Raw genomic sequence first — 15,467 nt, 5'->3', positions numbered from 1 at the left:
CCCCCCCCCCCCAAACAAAAAACCTTGCATTGTTTTGGTATTTCTAAGCTGCCAGATTTGTTTTTAGATTCTAGATGTTTGCTATCCCGTGTTTGCTCCTCTTTTACTCTTTTTCAGTAAAATACAGTTTTCTGCTGTTTGAGATGCACCCCAAGCATTATTTGGTGTTTCTAAGCTGGCAGCTCTCTTGCTCTCTGAGCAAGGGGTGAATTCATTCTCTGCAGACTATGTGGTTTAAGAGTTGTTGGCTGGACTCTCTCTCTCTCTCTCTCCCCAAGCCCTAATGTGGGTCTGAGGCTTTATTCTTATTGGGAACTGAATCCTAGAAACCCTAGTATTATAGTAGATTTCTTCCTCATCTTTCTTCTGCATATTATTTATTGTTATTTTATCTATGAAATTCTGTCGAAAATGCTTGAAACCATGACTGGACCTATTTTTCAAACTTCTCAAACTTTAGTTGCATCTTTCCACAAACTCTTCCCAGTGAACCCTAAACCCTCAGCTCTTTTAACCCTATAGGTGTTAATCTTTTTTATTTACTATTGAATATTTAGTTTTCTGCACTAGACAAGCAAATACTTTTTTTGGTAGGACTAAACTAGCAGATACACCAACTGGAATAATGGTAGCAAAGATACTGGTGATCCTATAAAGACCATGGTTCATGAATTGTGTAAATCTCATTTCACTGGAGGAATATCATTTAGTTACATCCATATGTAATAGGTCAAGATGGACAATAATCAAGGTCAAGGTCAAGGTCAAGGTCAAGGTCAAGGTCAGGATCAAGATCAAGATCTAACACGATGATTCCAAGGCAAAGCTGAATCATTTAGTAGGTTTATGACAGCAAAGCAAATTTGCCATGGTTATTGCAATTTAACTCGACTTGTACGACTATTGACTGCAAGTAGGCTTTCCTTCGTGATATATTGATAAGGAGTTAAATTTAGTTTTATTAGATTCTAGAAATGCTCACCGATTTCTGGTGCAAGCAGGAGATGCATGATGCATCTTCTTAAAATTGAAACAGCTTCTGTAGCTAGTTCTATGGTATCTGAATTTGATTATAGAAAGGCTGTGCCATCCCTCGAAATCATGAGTGAAGACAGTCACCGAAAACTTACAGGTTGGGAGAGAGATCAGCAAGATCTAGATCAAATCTACTTACTAAATTAATTAATGTACTATTGACAACAACATAAGAGTTCTGTCGCTCGTGATTTATATCCAAGTAATCTCTTAGACCTTGGTACCTGGGGGCTGGGGAACGAATCCAAGTACTCTCTTTGGAGATTGTATCCTATATGAGACCTTTTCCCTGATAATACTTCCCCATTTATAGTATATTTGATACATATTTTAAGAGTTTATAAGAAATTGTAATCTGCATCATTGTGTGTGTGTGTGTGTGTTGGCTGCGAGTGTTGACTGAGTGTTTTAGAAATTGTTCATCCTTGCTTTGGGTTAGTAGTGGAGACTGGTAGCAAAGATTATATGGTGCATTTTATAGCATAGATGATCCTGGTGTACTGTTTGATCTAGTTTATTGATTTTTAAGAAAAAATTGACTCCCAAAACATTGTCATATTGGTTTGGGTCCTTGGATTTGAGTTTGTAATGGAGTTGGTACGTTCCATCGCTGCTTAATAAATTATTGTTCATTTCTTTTCTCATTTTAACCAGTCAGTTCTCCAATTTCATTGCCTCAATCCTTCCTAATGCAGACTGAACCTGTTGATAGAAAGTGGAAAATGGCCGTCAGATGCCATCATAAGCTTAAAATATATATAAAAGATCCCAAGTGACAATAAAGCTCAATTGTGCATAATAGTACAAGTCTATTTTTCTGAATGGTGCACTACTGCACTCTGGGGCATGACTGAAGGAAATCCGAAGTCAATCCAAACCCAGAAACAGGGAAGCGGGATCATGGGAAATCTCCACCCACTGTTTTCCTAATAAAATTTAGATTTCCTTTCATCTCCGTCTAGTAACGTGTAAAGAAAATTTAAGGCTAGTGAAATTAATTTGAACATGAAAGGTGAAACATTTTTAATCATGATTTTGTGATCCTCTTAAAATCTTATCAAATATGGTAATTAAACTGTTCTAACAGGTTGGTCAATCCTATAATTTTTTTTCTTATTTAAAATCAACTAATTTGATTGAAAAATTAGGTAAAATAATAATCACTATTAAGTTTTCAGGCAAAGGTTGGAGCTAACAGATCAACCAATGGGCCCCTTGGGACTTTTCCAGAGGAGAGAGAAGCAGACACAGTGTGAGGATGCCCACTTTCACTTCCAACCAAGTGGGGCTTCATTTCCATGTTATTCCGTGAGACACAATGAGGTGGGCCACTATAATAAACTTATTAAAACTCAAAATCATTTTTTCCATCTAAAAAAAATGCTTAAATTTTCAATGACCTCAAATTCTCTGTAGAGTATGAATCAGTTAAAAATGTGATTAATTACTTGAACAATGGTCTAAACAAGGAATCTTTTGATCGATGCACCTGTTCCATGTGGAAGTGTGATGTGGCAACTTCGACTGTTGAATATATAGGGAAAATGAGCAGCTCTCATGTATATGGCATACTAATCGATTATGTCCATGCACTCCTTCGAGGATAGTCCTGGATTTTTACTCTTGGCCAACTCCAATTTTGCTGAGTAAAGACATGTAAGTAAGAGACTCTAGCATCTATTTATCCATAAGATTTCAGCCCCATCTGAGCTGCCAAATGAAAGAAATAGAGCTATACAAATGCTTGACAAAAGCCATTCGTACTTCATACACAAAGCTGCACTTCCCATGCCCAGGGAAAAACCGCCATTGCGTTTTGTGGAGTCGCATTTGGTGGGTACCTCTATTGGTTTCCTACTATTTGCCAGAGAAGAAATATCAAAAGGGTGAAGGACTTGCTAAATGCGTTCCCTGTTCAACCAAACGATGAAATTTTGAAACCAATTGGGAAGTTGAAGACAAGTGGAATTAATTGAAGAAACAGAACTCATTAAAACACTGCAAATTAACATCTTCATCTTCTATATGTTATTTTAGTTCAACTGAAAAAGTCGACAACGCAGTAATTATATCATCTCAGAAGTAATCCCAAATATGATACAAAACATTTCAGTAACTTCACCGTTCTGTACGACCACACAACATGGAGACCGCATTCAAGACGAGTTCAACTTGAACCTGGATCTGTTTCCTTTGCGGCCGCCTGTTCTTGAAGTCTCTTTGTCCAGTATTCCTCAAGTGGAGGTCCAAATATAGCTTTACCAGAAACAACTCCAATCCTGCACAAGAGAGAGTCAGTATGAGAGTATCTTTTGCACAATTTTGAGGTGCAAAAAGCTGGATGCAAGGCATAGTAATAGAATGCCAAGGCTCCCAAAGATCTCTGCAATGTGAAAACTGAGTATACATCTGAATATTAGATCCTGTTTCTACTTATTAATTATTTTAAAACAGAGAAGGGGAAAAAGAACCTTGGAAGAAACCCCAGTTAATTGATAGGGTTGCAAAATGTCAAATGATCATTTGTACTACCAGTTTGGCAGCATGTTACTTTTGTAGTCACTAGGCCATGCATTGTGTCTTACGTAAGCGGGTGTTAAATGGTGCAATTTCTCATTCAAATTCAATTTCCTGTCAAACAGGTCCAATCGACAGAATCCTTGAATTAAAGTGAAACTTCATCAGAGGGAGATGGAATTTATTCTTCTTGGAATAGCGTGTACTATTTTCTTATTGATTCCCCCCTTTGATTTCTTCCCCCCCCCCCCCCCTCTTTGACTGCTACATATAACTCTACTCTGCACTATATGGCTCTCAGTGAAGCTCAATCCTTTTACCTCTGATGGTCTTGCAAGTACATGCAATCTGGGAATTTTGAGACTAAAAGATGAGCACAGGGGAAGAGAGCAACAATAATTGACAATGTTAAATGCGACATGCATCAGTAGATGGCAAGGGGCCACTGGGACCCATTTGTAGTGATGGGAGGGGGAGTGACGGAGAGAGGAATAGGGATCTCAAGAAAATGCCACAGACATGAACACAGTCTCCTAAATAGAGGATTGGAGCTGCTGCTTAGTGGGACCAATCTTGTAAAGATGTATGGTCCCCTGTATCCTACCCATTCGCATGCTTTGGAATGGCACGAGCTCATGTCACCAGCATTCCCCAGGATCTCACAACGCCTTGAGACAAGATTCAAGTGCGAGGAAGGAAACAATGAGGACCCAGTGCAAAACCTATTCATTTTGTGCATTTGGAGTGAAACGTCAATTTTTTGTTTCAACTTTTCTATTCACTTGCGCATTTGCTGTTTTTCCCTCCATCAAATTATCAACTTGCTTAGAGGGGCAAAACTAGTCCTGTGCTAGTTTGTTATGTCACAAAGAGGTTATTATTTGCTACACCAAATATTCAGCCTTATTAAAAAGGAAACAGCAAAGATCAACTTTAACCAAAAATGTCAGCCAATAACATATATAACAAATACTCCATGCTCTAAAAGCATAGACAGATATTGGAATTTACTCCGTAAACTGAAATAGCCCTCTTCCAATGTGCCACCCCACCCCCTCCCCCAAAAAAAAAAAAATGTCCCCTGAGGGTGGGAGGAAGATGGGATGCACAAATCAACTGTCCTCAGGGTTATATGGCAAGGCATATACCTAAACATCCCCTCCTCTCTCATAGGGTTCAACTTCTTTCTTCACTAAATTAGAAAAACATGGCAACGCTCCTTCCATTCACCGCACTCGACTCAATAAACTGAATATTGAATCCTTCATATCTTAATAGACCAGCCAAGAATTGAGACTACCAGACAACACCTTTCTTCTCAGAAGCATCACCACCATTACCAACGAAAGAACCTTCCTCCCTACCATCCAAAATCTTGGTCACACCGCCCCCCCCCCACCCCCCCAAAATAGCCCTACCACCTCTTCTTGGATCCTCCCCAACCTGAGCCAGCACCAACCACCGAGGACAACTATCATCTTCTCCTCAAGCACCAGCCTCCACCATAGTTGTCAAGGTGTCCCTAGTCAAGGCCTAGGTGTCCAGGCACCTTCTGCTAGAAGGGTGCCTTGAATTTTTTGCCATCTTCCATAGCCTAGGATCACCTAGTTGACATGAAAACTATGCCCTCCACCCGAGCACCCTCCCCCTGAGCACCACATTCTCCCACCTGAGAGAACAGCCAACACCTGACCCACCACCCACTCCATGTGGAGGAGAGAATGACCCACTGGACGGCCAAAACAGAATCAGCTTTTACTCTCTCAGCATCTCACCCTCACCTAAGAAATAATGGTTTCCTTTGAACCAACCAAGGGCCACCTTCAAGAACAGAGATCAGACACCTTTGTTCTCCTCCCAGCCAAAACGAAATACGAAGAAACCCTTGTCAAGCAGGGAAACTTCCAAGCTACAAGAACAAAATACTTTACTGCCTCCCCTTTAATAAGATTAAGGCCCTCCACAATAGACCCATCTTCCCTAGTAATCCCCAGGATGTGGTTACCATTATATCTGCAGTGCACTGACTTGTGAATGATCCCAGAAGCTATGAGAATCGTGCAGAGCCTACTAGTTGGTATTTTTATCATTATATTCCTTACCATGACGAAAATCAGAATATGGAAATAATTGTCGTCCAGAGAAGCCACAGAATTAGCATTATCTTAATGTCAGACTTGATCCATGCAATTATGTTTTAGGTTAAGTTCCAAGCTACTTGACCTGTATTCTATGAAGCTTTTATCAATCTCCTGGTTCACAATTCACATTAAAGAATTCTCCTATTCGATAATGATTTAAAGTGTAAACTGTTCTGGTCCCAGAAATTAAGAAATTTGACACTATTACTGCAGTAATGTATATGCCGTAACACTTATACACAATAACAGAAATTGGGAAAAAAAAATTCAGAATATGCAGGTGTTAAATACAAATTCAAATCAAGCATCCTTCAAAACAATGTTGATAAAGTGCTTCTGCAAACAAATTTTGCAAATACATAGAGAGGACGCGATAATCAGGAGACCATATCTACCAATTACAGGACATCCAATTGAGAAGAACAAGAAAACTTACAGCACTGCTCCGAGCACCATCGGCGCCGATAGAAACCTTCCTCTGTGGAACATTTTCAATTCTTTCACTCTACGCTTCTACGGTTCTGTTCTCTACCTATCCCTCTGTGCAAGGCCGAGCTTTTCTTTTGGCGACCGCAGACGGTGTCCTCTTCGAGATATCCGATGCTCCCAAATTGCCCAGTATACGAAACACGGTGACAGAAATAACAGAATCACCCAAATGGAAATTGAACCGGGTTAAGTAGGAACCGGTTAAGTACAGCCCTACTACACCATCTGAGGATTTTTGGGCCGGCATTGGACCCCAAATTCAATTCTCATTCAACCCCGCTGGTTGGAGATGAAGGGGATCAACGCAAAAGTAATTAAAACAAGGAAGAGGATTAAAATGAGATGAGCAAGCCCCAAGCGACAAACAGTAAGAAAGAGCACACCAATAAGGTACAAAGGAATAGTTTCATGCATATAAGCCATGAGGTCATTTTTGATGAAATGAGAGAGATTGCGAAAAAGAGAGTGGAACTACTTTGGTTGAAAAAATAAAAAATTTAGAATATTAATTGATGCGGCAAAAATTGATTGGATGATCTTTCCTGCAGTTCCTGGTGCTTTGGCAGACCTGCACAAAAGAGATGACAGGGGAGAGCCGGGCTAACCTGACGGGGGACTCTTTGATGCCTAAGTCAAATCTTTCCACAGCAGATGCTCAAAAGAGTTTTTCCAGTAAAAGAAGTGAGTCATCGATCCCCCAGGAGGCTTACCTTGGTATTTATAGGCTGCTGATGGAGAGAGAAGGAGTAGTGTTTGTGGAGAGTCTAGTTTAGGCGTAGAGTCCTTGAGGGGAGTGGCATTGTGATTCTAGGAATATTCCGAGTTCTAGGGCATATTCTGGGAATATTTTCCATTGATCACGGAAGTGCAAGTCGTGAGAGGGGTGGACGCCTCCGATGACGTGTAGTGGATAGAGTCCTGCCCCCATGATCTGGGATCACGTCCCTTGAATGTAGGAGTGGATGTATGCACGTTTCTGGGTGCATTACTTTACTGTGCCGAGCCGAGGTGACTGGTAGCACGGCCTGATGGAGGGCCGAGGTGGCAGCACGGCCTGATGAGATGCTGAGGTGGCATCACGGCCTGATGAGATGCCGAGGTGGCATCACGGCCTGATGAGATGCCGCAGTGGCAGCACGGCCCGATGAGATGCCGAGGTGGCAGCACGGCTTGACGGAGGGCCGATGTGGCAGCACGGCCAGATGGAGGGCTGAGGTGGTAGAACGGCCTGATGGAGGGCTGAAGTGGCAGCACGGCCTGTTGGAAGGCCAAGGTGATAGCACGGCCTGATGGAGGGCCGAGGTGAAAGCACAGACTGATGGAGGGCCGAGGTGGAAGCACAAACTGATGGAGGGCCGAGGCGGCAGCACGACCTGATGGAGGGCCGAGGCAGCAGCACAGCCAGATGGAGGGCGAGGTGGCAACATGGCCTGATGGAGGGCCGAGGTAATGAGTCAATCATGTTCAGGTTTGCATACAAGCTTCAGCCGTGCCGAAGAAGGAGACATATTTTGCCTCATCACTAATCAAGTAATTAATTCTAAACTTTATATTTTAGTAGTAAATTTTAGTTTATTTTTTTAAATCCAATTTATTTGAATTTTTTTGGGGCAAAAATTATTTGTATTTGAATAACTAAATAATTCACTTGAAAAGTCTAATTACTATATTTCATAGGATTATGTCTATTTAATTTTTCGGACTTTTCCCTTCATTAGAAGAGAGGAGCATGCCAACAGCGAAATAGCATTCCATCTGGCGCGTCCAGAGTTGAGTTCCACTCCCCCTTCTTTCCCCTACTGGCCACCCTTCCTCTAAGTTGGGATGTCTCCCAATAGCTTTTGGGAAGGCTGTAGCTGTCATCGTAGTTGACCCGTCGAGTCGGCCTGGGCTTGGCTCCGGCTCAATTTATTTAAATGTGCATCAATTCTCTAGCCCAGTTCGGTCCACCCCATCTCCCAAAGATAAACCCAATTGAGAATTTGGGATCCAATTTTTGTTGGGATCGTTGCACAGATAAAATTCCACATTTCCACTCAGTAAAGATTCAAGAAGAATGAACATAGAACCAGATAACTATAAGCTTGGCTGGACAAACATTTAGAATTTAAGAGCATCGAAAGGCCAAAATACAGAGACACCTGATGCCTGAAGAAAAGGGGGGGGGGGGGGTGTTACTTGTTCTGGTTAGGCATTACTACATACAGCTGTGGCGCAAAAGACGAATGGTTGTGGGCTTGTTCATTCATCTTCAATATCAGCGCCATCATCTGCAGTTGCAACTGCTGCAGGTTCATATCCTCCACCAATCTCACAGAGGCGATCCCAGACATGATTGGGGACTGGAACGACAGACAAACGAGGTTGCTTGAATAACGCGAAACCCTTCTCCAACCCATCGTCTGCTTTCATCTCCTTCAAATCCACGGGTCGCCTCATCTCCCCCACTGCTTTAACGTCAACAGCCCCTGCTTCTTCGTCCTTTCCACCCTTCTTGCTACCTTGGCCTTCGCAACTATACATATACCACTCCCTGATGACGGAGACAACGCCGACGATGCGACGTGCTTTGGGACCAGAGTGGTAGAAGAAGCAGAGATCGCCGACTCTCATGGACTTCATGTTCTTCTGGGCTTGCTTGTTCTTCACTCCGTCCCACTTTGATATCCCCCCGTTGGCCGCTTGGTCCTCCCACGACCACTCTCCCACCTCCGTCTTCAGCAGCCAGTACTTCTTCCCACCATCCATTTCCCTTCTTCCTTTCTCCCTCTCCCTCTGAATTTAACAAGCGCTTCTTTAGATACAAACTACTCTCCTGCAGAAGATTCTAAAAAGAGACTAAAATTGAAACGGCTGTCTCTCAAGCAGTCTCAAGCCCCCGTCTCCTCGAATTGCACTCCCTGGCGGGAACCATTGGATGTTTGGCCCCTTTTGGCGCCATTTTAGATTACCAGTACATAGTATCTAGTACCTACCATGGATACAATTTGTCTTTTTCTTTATTTTTTTAACCTACCATGGATACATTAAAAAAATAAATAAATAAATAAAAATAAAAATTCATGAATCAGGTACAGTAGAATGAATGATTCGAATACTTGATCCGAACTCCATAAATTGTGACCATTTTCCCTTTTATGAGTAACATATTATCGATCTACTTTGGTATTAATGCCAATTCTTGAAGCCTATATATGGGTATTAATATCAGTAACGATTGATATTAGCACAAATATCATGAGTGATACGGCCAAATCGATCGTTCAGTAGGGTGAGGACACGCGTCGCCCACCGGGACACATGTCGCCAACCAGATAGGGAGTACAAAGACTCTATCATGTCGCTTGCATGAAGGGAATATTCCCCACCAAAATGATGGACGTATTCGAGTGGAACTCTGAAAGGGAGGAAGGTGGACCCGAGAAAGACATGGGGAAGGCAAGAGAAAACCCTAGACCCTAGGAACCATATAAGAGGGCCCGAGAGGAAGGAAGAAGGTAAGCATCAATACCCACACCATTACTCCCATATTGAAAACTGTGCGGCCGATCCTAACTTGAACGTCGGAGGACTAACCCCGGACAAAGCTCTGGGCCTCTGCCGTCTGTGCTTGTGCAGGATCAACTCATACGGGGTTTTTGGTAGCAACAGATTGGCACCGTCTGTGGGAACGACAGTAATGGTGGGGAGAACCTACAACCGCAGGAAGATAAGAGCAGCGTCAAACATGAACATGGGGGAAGAACCTTCAGGGGGGCTTCCTCCCTTGGCGGAGATAGGACGAGAAAGGGGCAATGATGACCGGGAAATATCCGTAAGGTACCCGCGCTCGGGCGGATATTCAGTACGCGAAGATAGTGATCCTCTGCCCCCTCCTGAAGGGCAAGAATACGTGACGAGGGAGCAATTCGAAGCCCTCCATGACAAATATGACCGGATGGTCGAGGCAATGAAGGAGGTCTCCAAATCTGTCTCTCAGAAGACCGGCGGAGCACCGCCAGGCCCCCACATCCAACTTGAGAGGGCTCGAGACGAGGACCGGAGCAGTACAGGATCTATAAGGTCCGGTCATAACCTTCAAAGCCGAGCAGTGAGGGAAAGTCCCGCACCCCGAGGTAGGACGCAACGTGCCGCCAGAGATCCACATGGGGATCCACGTCGAGGAGACAATGAGAGGCACGAGGACTCGGGGTTAAAGCGGATGATCCTAGAACTGAAAGATGAGATCAAGAAGGTGGCAGAAAATCAGACGGGAACCTGCGAGCCGGACCTCACTAATGACACGGCTCTAGCTGATGAGGTCATGAGGGATCCGCTCCCGATCGGCTTTCACCTACCCAAGTGTGACACTTATGACGGGTCGGGGGACCCCGTCGATCACCTGAAAGGCTTCAAGGTCGCCATGCAGTTCCATCGGGTCTCGAAAAACATTATGTGTCGTGCCTTGCCATTGACATTCAGAGGAGCAACAAGGCTATGGTACAACCGTCTGCCGACGAAGTCAATCCACAGCTTCAGCGACCTAAGTTACTTCTTCGTGAAGGGATTCTCTAGTAGCCAGCCCCTTCAGAAGACTACGTTGAACTTGACCAACGTCAAGCAACATGAAGGGGAATCACTGCGGAAATACATGAAGCGCTTCCAACAAGAGAAAATCACAATCAGAGGCCTGGACCCGAAAGAAGAGTTCACGGCCCTGTTAGGAGGTGTCAAGGATAAGGAGTTGAAAAGGTCCCTGGCGAAGCATACACCTAGGAATCTGACCGAGCTGAGAGCTTGGTGTGATAAGTACATCCAGATGGAAGAAACGCTCCAGGCCGATGAAGAAGCCGAAAGGAAGGTAAGGAAGAGGCTCTCAAGGGCCGACGACAAACCCTCCGAAGAAGGTAAAAGACAAAAGTCTGAACGTGGTCGGGCACCCAGTCCACCAAGGAAGTTCGAGAAATACGCACCCCTGTACCGGAGGCGAACAGAGGTACTAATGCAGATAAAGGTTTCCCCGGATGCCAGGGCCATGAAGTGGCCATGAAAGATGGGGCGACACCCCGAGAGACGCAACATGGACAGATTTTGCCACTTCCACAGAGACCATGGCCACGACACCGAAGACTATTGGCACCTCAAGGGGGAGATAGAAGGGATGATCCGAAGGGGATATCTAAGCCAATTTGTAGACCGCAAAAAAGAGGATGCCCAAGACGGTAATGGCCGTAGGGATAACCGTTGGAGAGAAGGCAGGGGTAGCTATGAAAGGAGGGGGCCTGCCCGTAGAGGCAATCAGGAACGACGAGGGGACCAGACACCTGAGGAAGCTGAACGTCGCCTCCGAGATGAGAATAAGAGCCCAACTAGAGTTATAGTGACCATCTGTGGAGGCCCAGCTACTGGAGAGAGTTCAGTCTCTGCCAGGAAAGCAAAAGCCTATGCAAGAAGCGTACATATGGCGGAATGGCCAAACAAGAAGGCGAGGACGGGGACGCTTATTTTCTTCTCAGATGATGATCTGGAAGGGGTACACACTCCGCACGACGATGCCCTGGTTGTCACCATAACCATAGCGGATTGCAAAGTGAAAAGGATCTTAGTGGATAACGACAGCTCAGTTGATATCCTGTTCCTTGAGGCTTTCCGAAAGATGGGCCTGGACGAGGGAAAGTTAAAGAAAGTCGAACACCCGTTACAGGGATTCTCCGGCATCCCAGTAAAGGTGGAAGGGTCGATTGAGTTACCGGTAAGAGCCAGCACCGAAGATCGCCAAGTGACAGTCATGATCACCTTCCTGGTTGTAGGCGTTTACCTCGGCATACAATGCCATACTAGGAAGGGTTGGATTGAACCTACTAAAGGTTGTCGTCTCCACACCCCATCTCAAGATGAAATTCCCAACCAAGAACGGTGTCGAGGAATGTCGGGGTGATCAGGAGGCATCCCGGAGGTGTTACGCCACTACCTTGTAGGGAAAAGAAAAGGCAGGCGAGGCACTCCCGATAGAGGATCTGTGCGATGATGCCAGTTATCAACGGGGGGAGCCGGCCGAGGATTTAGTGCAAGTTGAAGCCGAAAAGGGGGATAACACTCGGCAATTTCAGATTGGGGCTACCATGCCAAGGCTACAGTGAGAAAGACTCGTCTCATTCCTCCAAAACAACGCTGACGTCTTCGCCTGGTCGGCTGTAGATATGCCTGGAATAGATTGAGAGGTAATAGAACATCACCTGAATGTTAGCCCGATGAAGAAGCCGGTGCAGCAGAAGAAGAGGACTTTTGCCCCCGAAAGGCAGTAAAAAATAGACGAGGAAGTGGAGAAGCTGCTGAAGGCTCAGTTCATCCGCGAGATCCAATACCCGGAGTGGATATCCAACGTGGTAATGGTCCCAAAGGCAAATGGAAAGTGGAGGATCTGCATCGACTTCACCGACCTGAATAAGGCCTGTCCGAAGGACGCATACCCCCTGCCGAAAATAGACCTCCTCATCGATGCCACGGCAGGATACGAGGTGCTGAGCTTCATGGATGCATACTCGGGGTACAATCAGATCAAGATGTCCGAGGTCGATGTCCCGAAAACATCCTTCTTAACCGAGGGAGGACTGTATTGCTATGAGGTCATGCCTTTCGAGCTAAAAAACGCAGGGGCCACCTATCAAAGGTTGGTGAATAAAATCTTCAAAGGGATGATCGTCAAAACCATGGAGGTATATGTGGACGATATGCTCGTGAAAATCCTGAAGGCGGAATGACACGTCCAAGACTTGGAAGAGGCGTTCCAGGTGCTAAGACGGTACGGCATGAAACTGAACCCAGCAAAGTATGCATTCGGAGTAGCCTCGGGAAAGTTCCTCGGCTTTATCGTCTCGAAGAGATGAATTGAGGCCAACCCGGTCAAAATACAAGCCATTCGGGACATGAAGTCACCCCAGAATGTGAAGCAAAGTCCAGGAGCTAACGGGTCGGGTCGCCGCCCTCGGGCGATTCATGTCTCAGTCTGCAGATAGATGCCTCCCCTTCTTCAAAGCATTGAAAGGGACCAAAAAGTTTGAATGGACGGAGGAGTGCGAAAAGTCCTTTGAGCAATTGAAGGAGTACTTGGCCTCACCCCCGCTACTGATGAAGCCGAACACCGGGGATACCTTGCAGCTATACCTTGCTGTATCAGCAGTGGCGGTAAGCGCAGTACTGACGAAGGAAGAAGGAAGGGAACAACGGCCAATATAATATGTCAGCCGAACCCTCCTAGATGTCGAAACAAGATATAGAAAGGCAGAGAAAGTGGCGTATGCCCTAGTGACAGCGGTATGAAAGCTGAGGCCATATTTTCAGTCACATACGGTATGCGTACTCACAGACCAGCCCCTGAAGAAGATACTGCAGCGGCCGGATATGTCCGGTCGCCTGGTGAACTGGGCCATAGAGTTGGGAGAATTCGACATCTAGTACAAACCGAGAACCGTAATTAAAGCACAGGCCCTCGCAGACTTCATCGCTGAGACGACGCTCCCCGACGACCCCTAGGAGTTCGCCGAGGACCGAGGAGAGAAGGCGTGGACATTGTACGTGGATGGTGCTTCCAACAGCGCAGGAAGCGGCGTAGGAATCATGTTGATCAGCCCCGAGGGTTTCAAGATAGAATACGCCCTATGGTTCGACTTCGACGCCTCCAACAATGAAGCAGAATACGAAGCGTTAATAGCTGGGATTAATCTGGCTCGGGCTTTGATGGTAAAGGAGCTGGTGGTGCATAGTGACTCACAGCTCGTGGTACAACAGGTGAATGGAGACTACGAAGCCAAAGAACAGAGGATGGCGGAATACTTGAAGACGGTGCGAGACAGGATATCGGCCTTCAAGGAATTCAAGGTGAGGCAAGTGTCTCGAGAAGAGAATGCTAGTGCAAACGCACTGTCACAGCTGGCCACCTTCGATTTCGCAGATCTTGGACGATCAGTGTATTTTGAAGTGCTATCATGGCCAAGCACCGAAAAACCCCGAGAGGTACTACCCGTAGGCGAGAACGGCCAGAGTTGGATGGAAGCCATAACTGAATACCTCAAGGAAGGAAAGCTCCAAGAGAATAGGGACGAGGCAAGGAAAATAAGAATGAGGTCGGCACGCTTCCTTCTGAAGGATGAGACACTGTACAAAATAGGGATCACCATGCCGTACCTCAAGTGTCTGGACTCCGCCAATGGCAAGTACGCACTCCGGGAGGTGCATGAAGGAATATGTGGCCAACATCTAGGAGCCGGGGCCTTGGCGCATAAGGTGCTAAGGCAAGGTCTGTACTGGCTGACAATGAGGAAGGACGCAGAATCATTCGTCAAGAAGTGCGTCAAGTGCCAGATGTTCGCCCCCGTTCCTAGGCAACACTCTACCGTGCTCTCGTCTCTGTCGAGCCCAGTACCATTCGCCATGTGAGGATTCGACATCCTAGGACCATTCCCCCTGGCCACAAGACAAAGGAAGTTTGTCGTGGTGGCGGTGGACTACTTCACGAAGTGGGCAGAAGCTGAAGCCCTGGCAACGATAACCAAAAAGAACGTAAGGGACTTCTTCCAAAGGGCGGTCGTCTATAGATTTGGAATCCCTCAGGTTGTGGTGACGGACAATGGAACTCAGTTGGCCAATCCGACTTTCGGCTTGTTCTGTGTTGCCCTCGGCATTGACCACAGGAAAACCTCTGTAGGTTATCCACCGACCAACGGGCAGACAGAGGTAACCAACCGTACACTACATCAGGGAATAAAAAAGAGACTGGATGACGCCAAAGGACTATGGGCAGACGAACTACACCACATCCTCTAGGCTTACCGCACTACTGAGAGATTAGCCACCGGAGAAACACCCTTCATTTTAACATACGGCACTGAAGTTGTACTTCCAGTGGAGATAGGGGCCATTACCCATCGGATTCAGTACTACAATGAAGACGAAAACGATGGAGGGCTCCGAGCAAATTTAGACCTCTTGGTCGAAGTCAGAGACACTTTGCAAGAAAGGATGCCGCTTATCAACAAAGGGTTGCAAGGCACTACAACACCAAAGTTCGAAAGAACGAGTTCCTGATGGGTGACCTCGTCCTTAGAAGGGCTGAAGTATCGGACCCGAGACATCAAGGGAAGCTAGATCCAAATTGGGAAGGTCCCTACAGAGTCTCAAGGGTAATACGACCAGGGTCCTATCACCTGGAGACTACGGGGGGAGAAAGGGTACCCCGGTCGTGGAACTCTCAGAACTTGAGAAAATTCTATCAGTAGTGAAGTAGCAAGCACACTTGTTTTTTTTTTT

The 15,467-nt window shown here is 45.7% G+C and overlaps 1 protein-coding gene and 1 long non-coding RNA gene across 3 annotated transcripts in view; both read right to left on the bottom strand.

Moving 5' to 3' along the window:
• Nucleotides 1–3,007: 3,007 nt before the first annotated feature.
• LOC122079033 lies at nucleotides 3,008–6,567 on the bottom strand. Its single transcript, XR_006140259.1, has 2 exons — nucleotides 6,130–6,567; nucleotides 3,008–3,314 (listed from the first exon to the last, which is right to left on the bottom strand). It is a non-coding gene; the product is annotated as an uncharacterized LOC122079033 (long non-coding RNA).
• A 1,630-nt stretch (nucleotides 6,568–8,197) lies between these two features.
• Nucleotides 8,198–15,467, bottom strand: part of LOC122078895 (thymocyte nuclear protein 1) — a 7,900-nt gene continuing 630 nt past the window's right edge. Inside the window, exon 2 of one of the 2 annotated variants that reach the window (XM_042645089.1) lies at nucleotides 8,198–8,634. In XM_042645089.1, the coding sequence (XP_042501023.1) occupies nucleotides 8,424–8,634 (211 nt within the window). In that variant the 3' untranslated portion in view covers nucleotides 8,198–8,423. Of the gene's footprint in view, nucleotides 9,097–15,467 lie in introns of those variants that run through there. The other variant, XM_042645088.1, reaches the window with a different exon arrangement.

The sequence above is a fragment of the Macadamia integrifolia genome, chromosome 5, assembly GCF_013358625.1.
Source record: "Macadamia integrifolia cultivar HAES 741 chromosome 5, SCU_Mint_v3, whole genome shotgun sequence".
NCBI classification, from domain to species: domain Eukaryota; kingdom Viridiplantae; phylum Streptophyta; class Magnoliopsida; order Proteales; family Proteaceae; genus Macadamia; species Macadamia integrifolia.
Note: the sequence above shows the minus strand (reverse complement) of the source record. Positions and strands in the feature narration are given on the sequence as shown.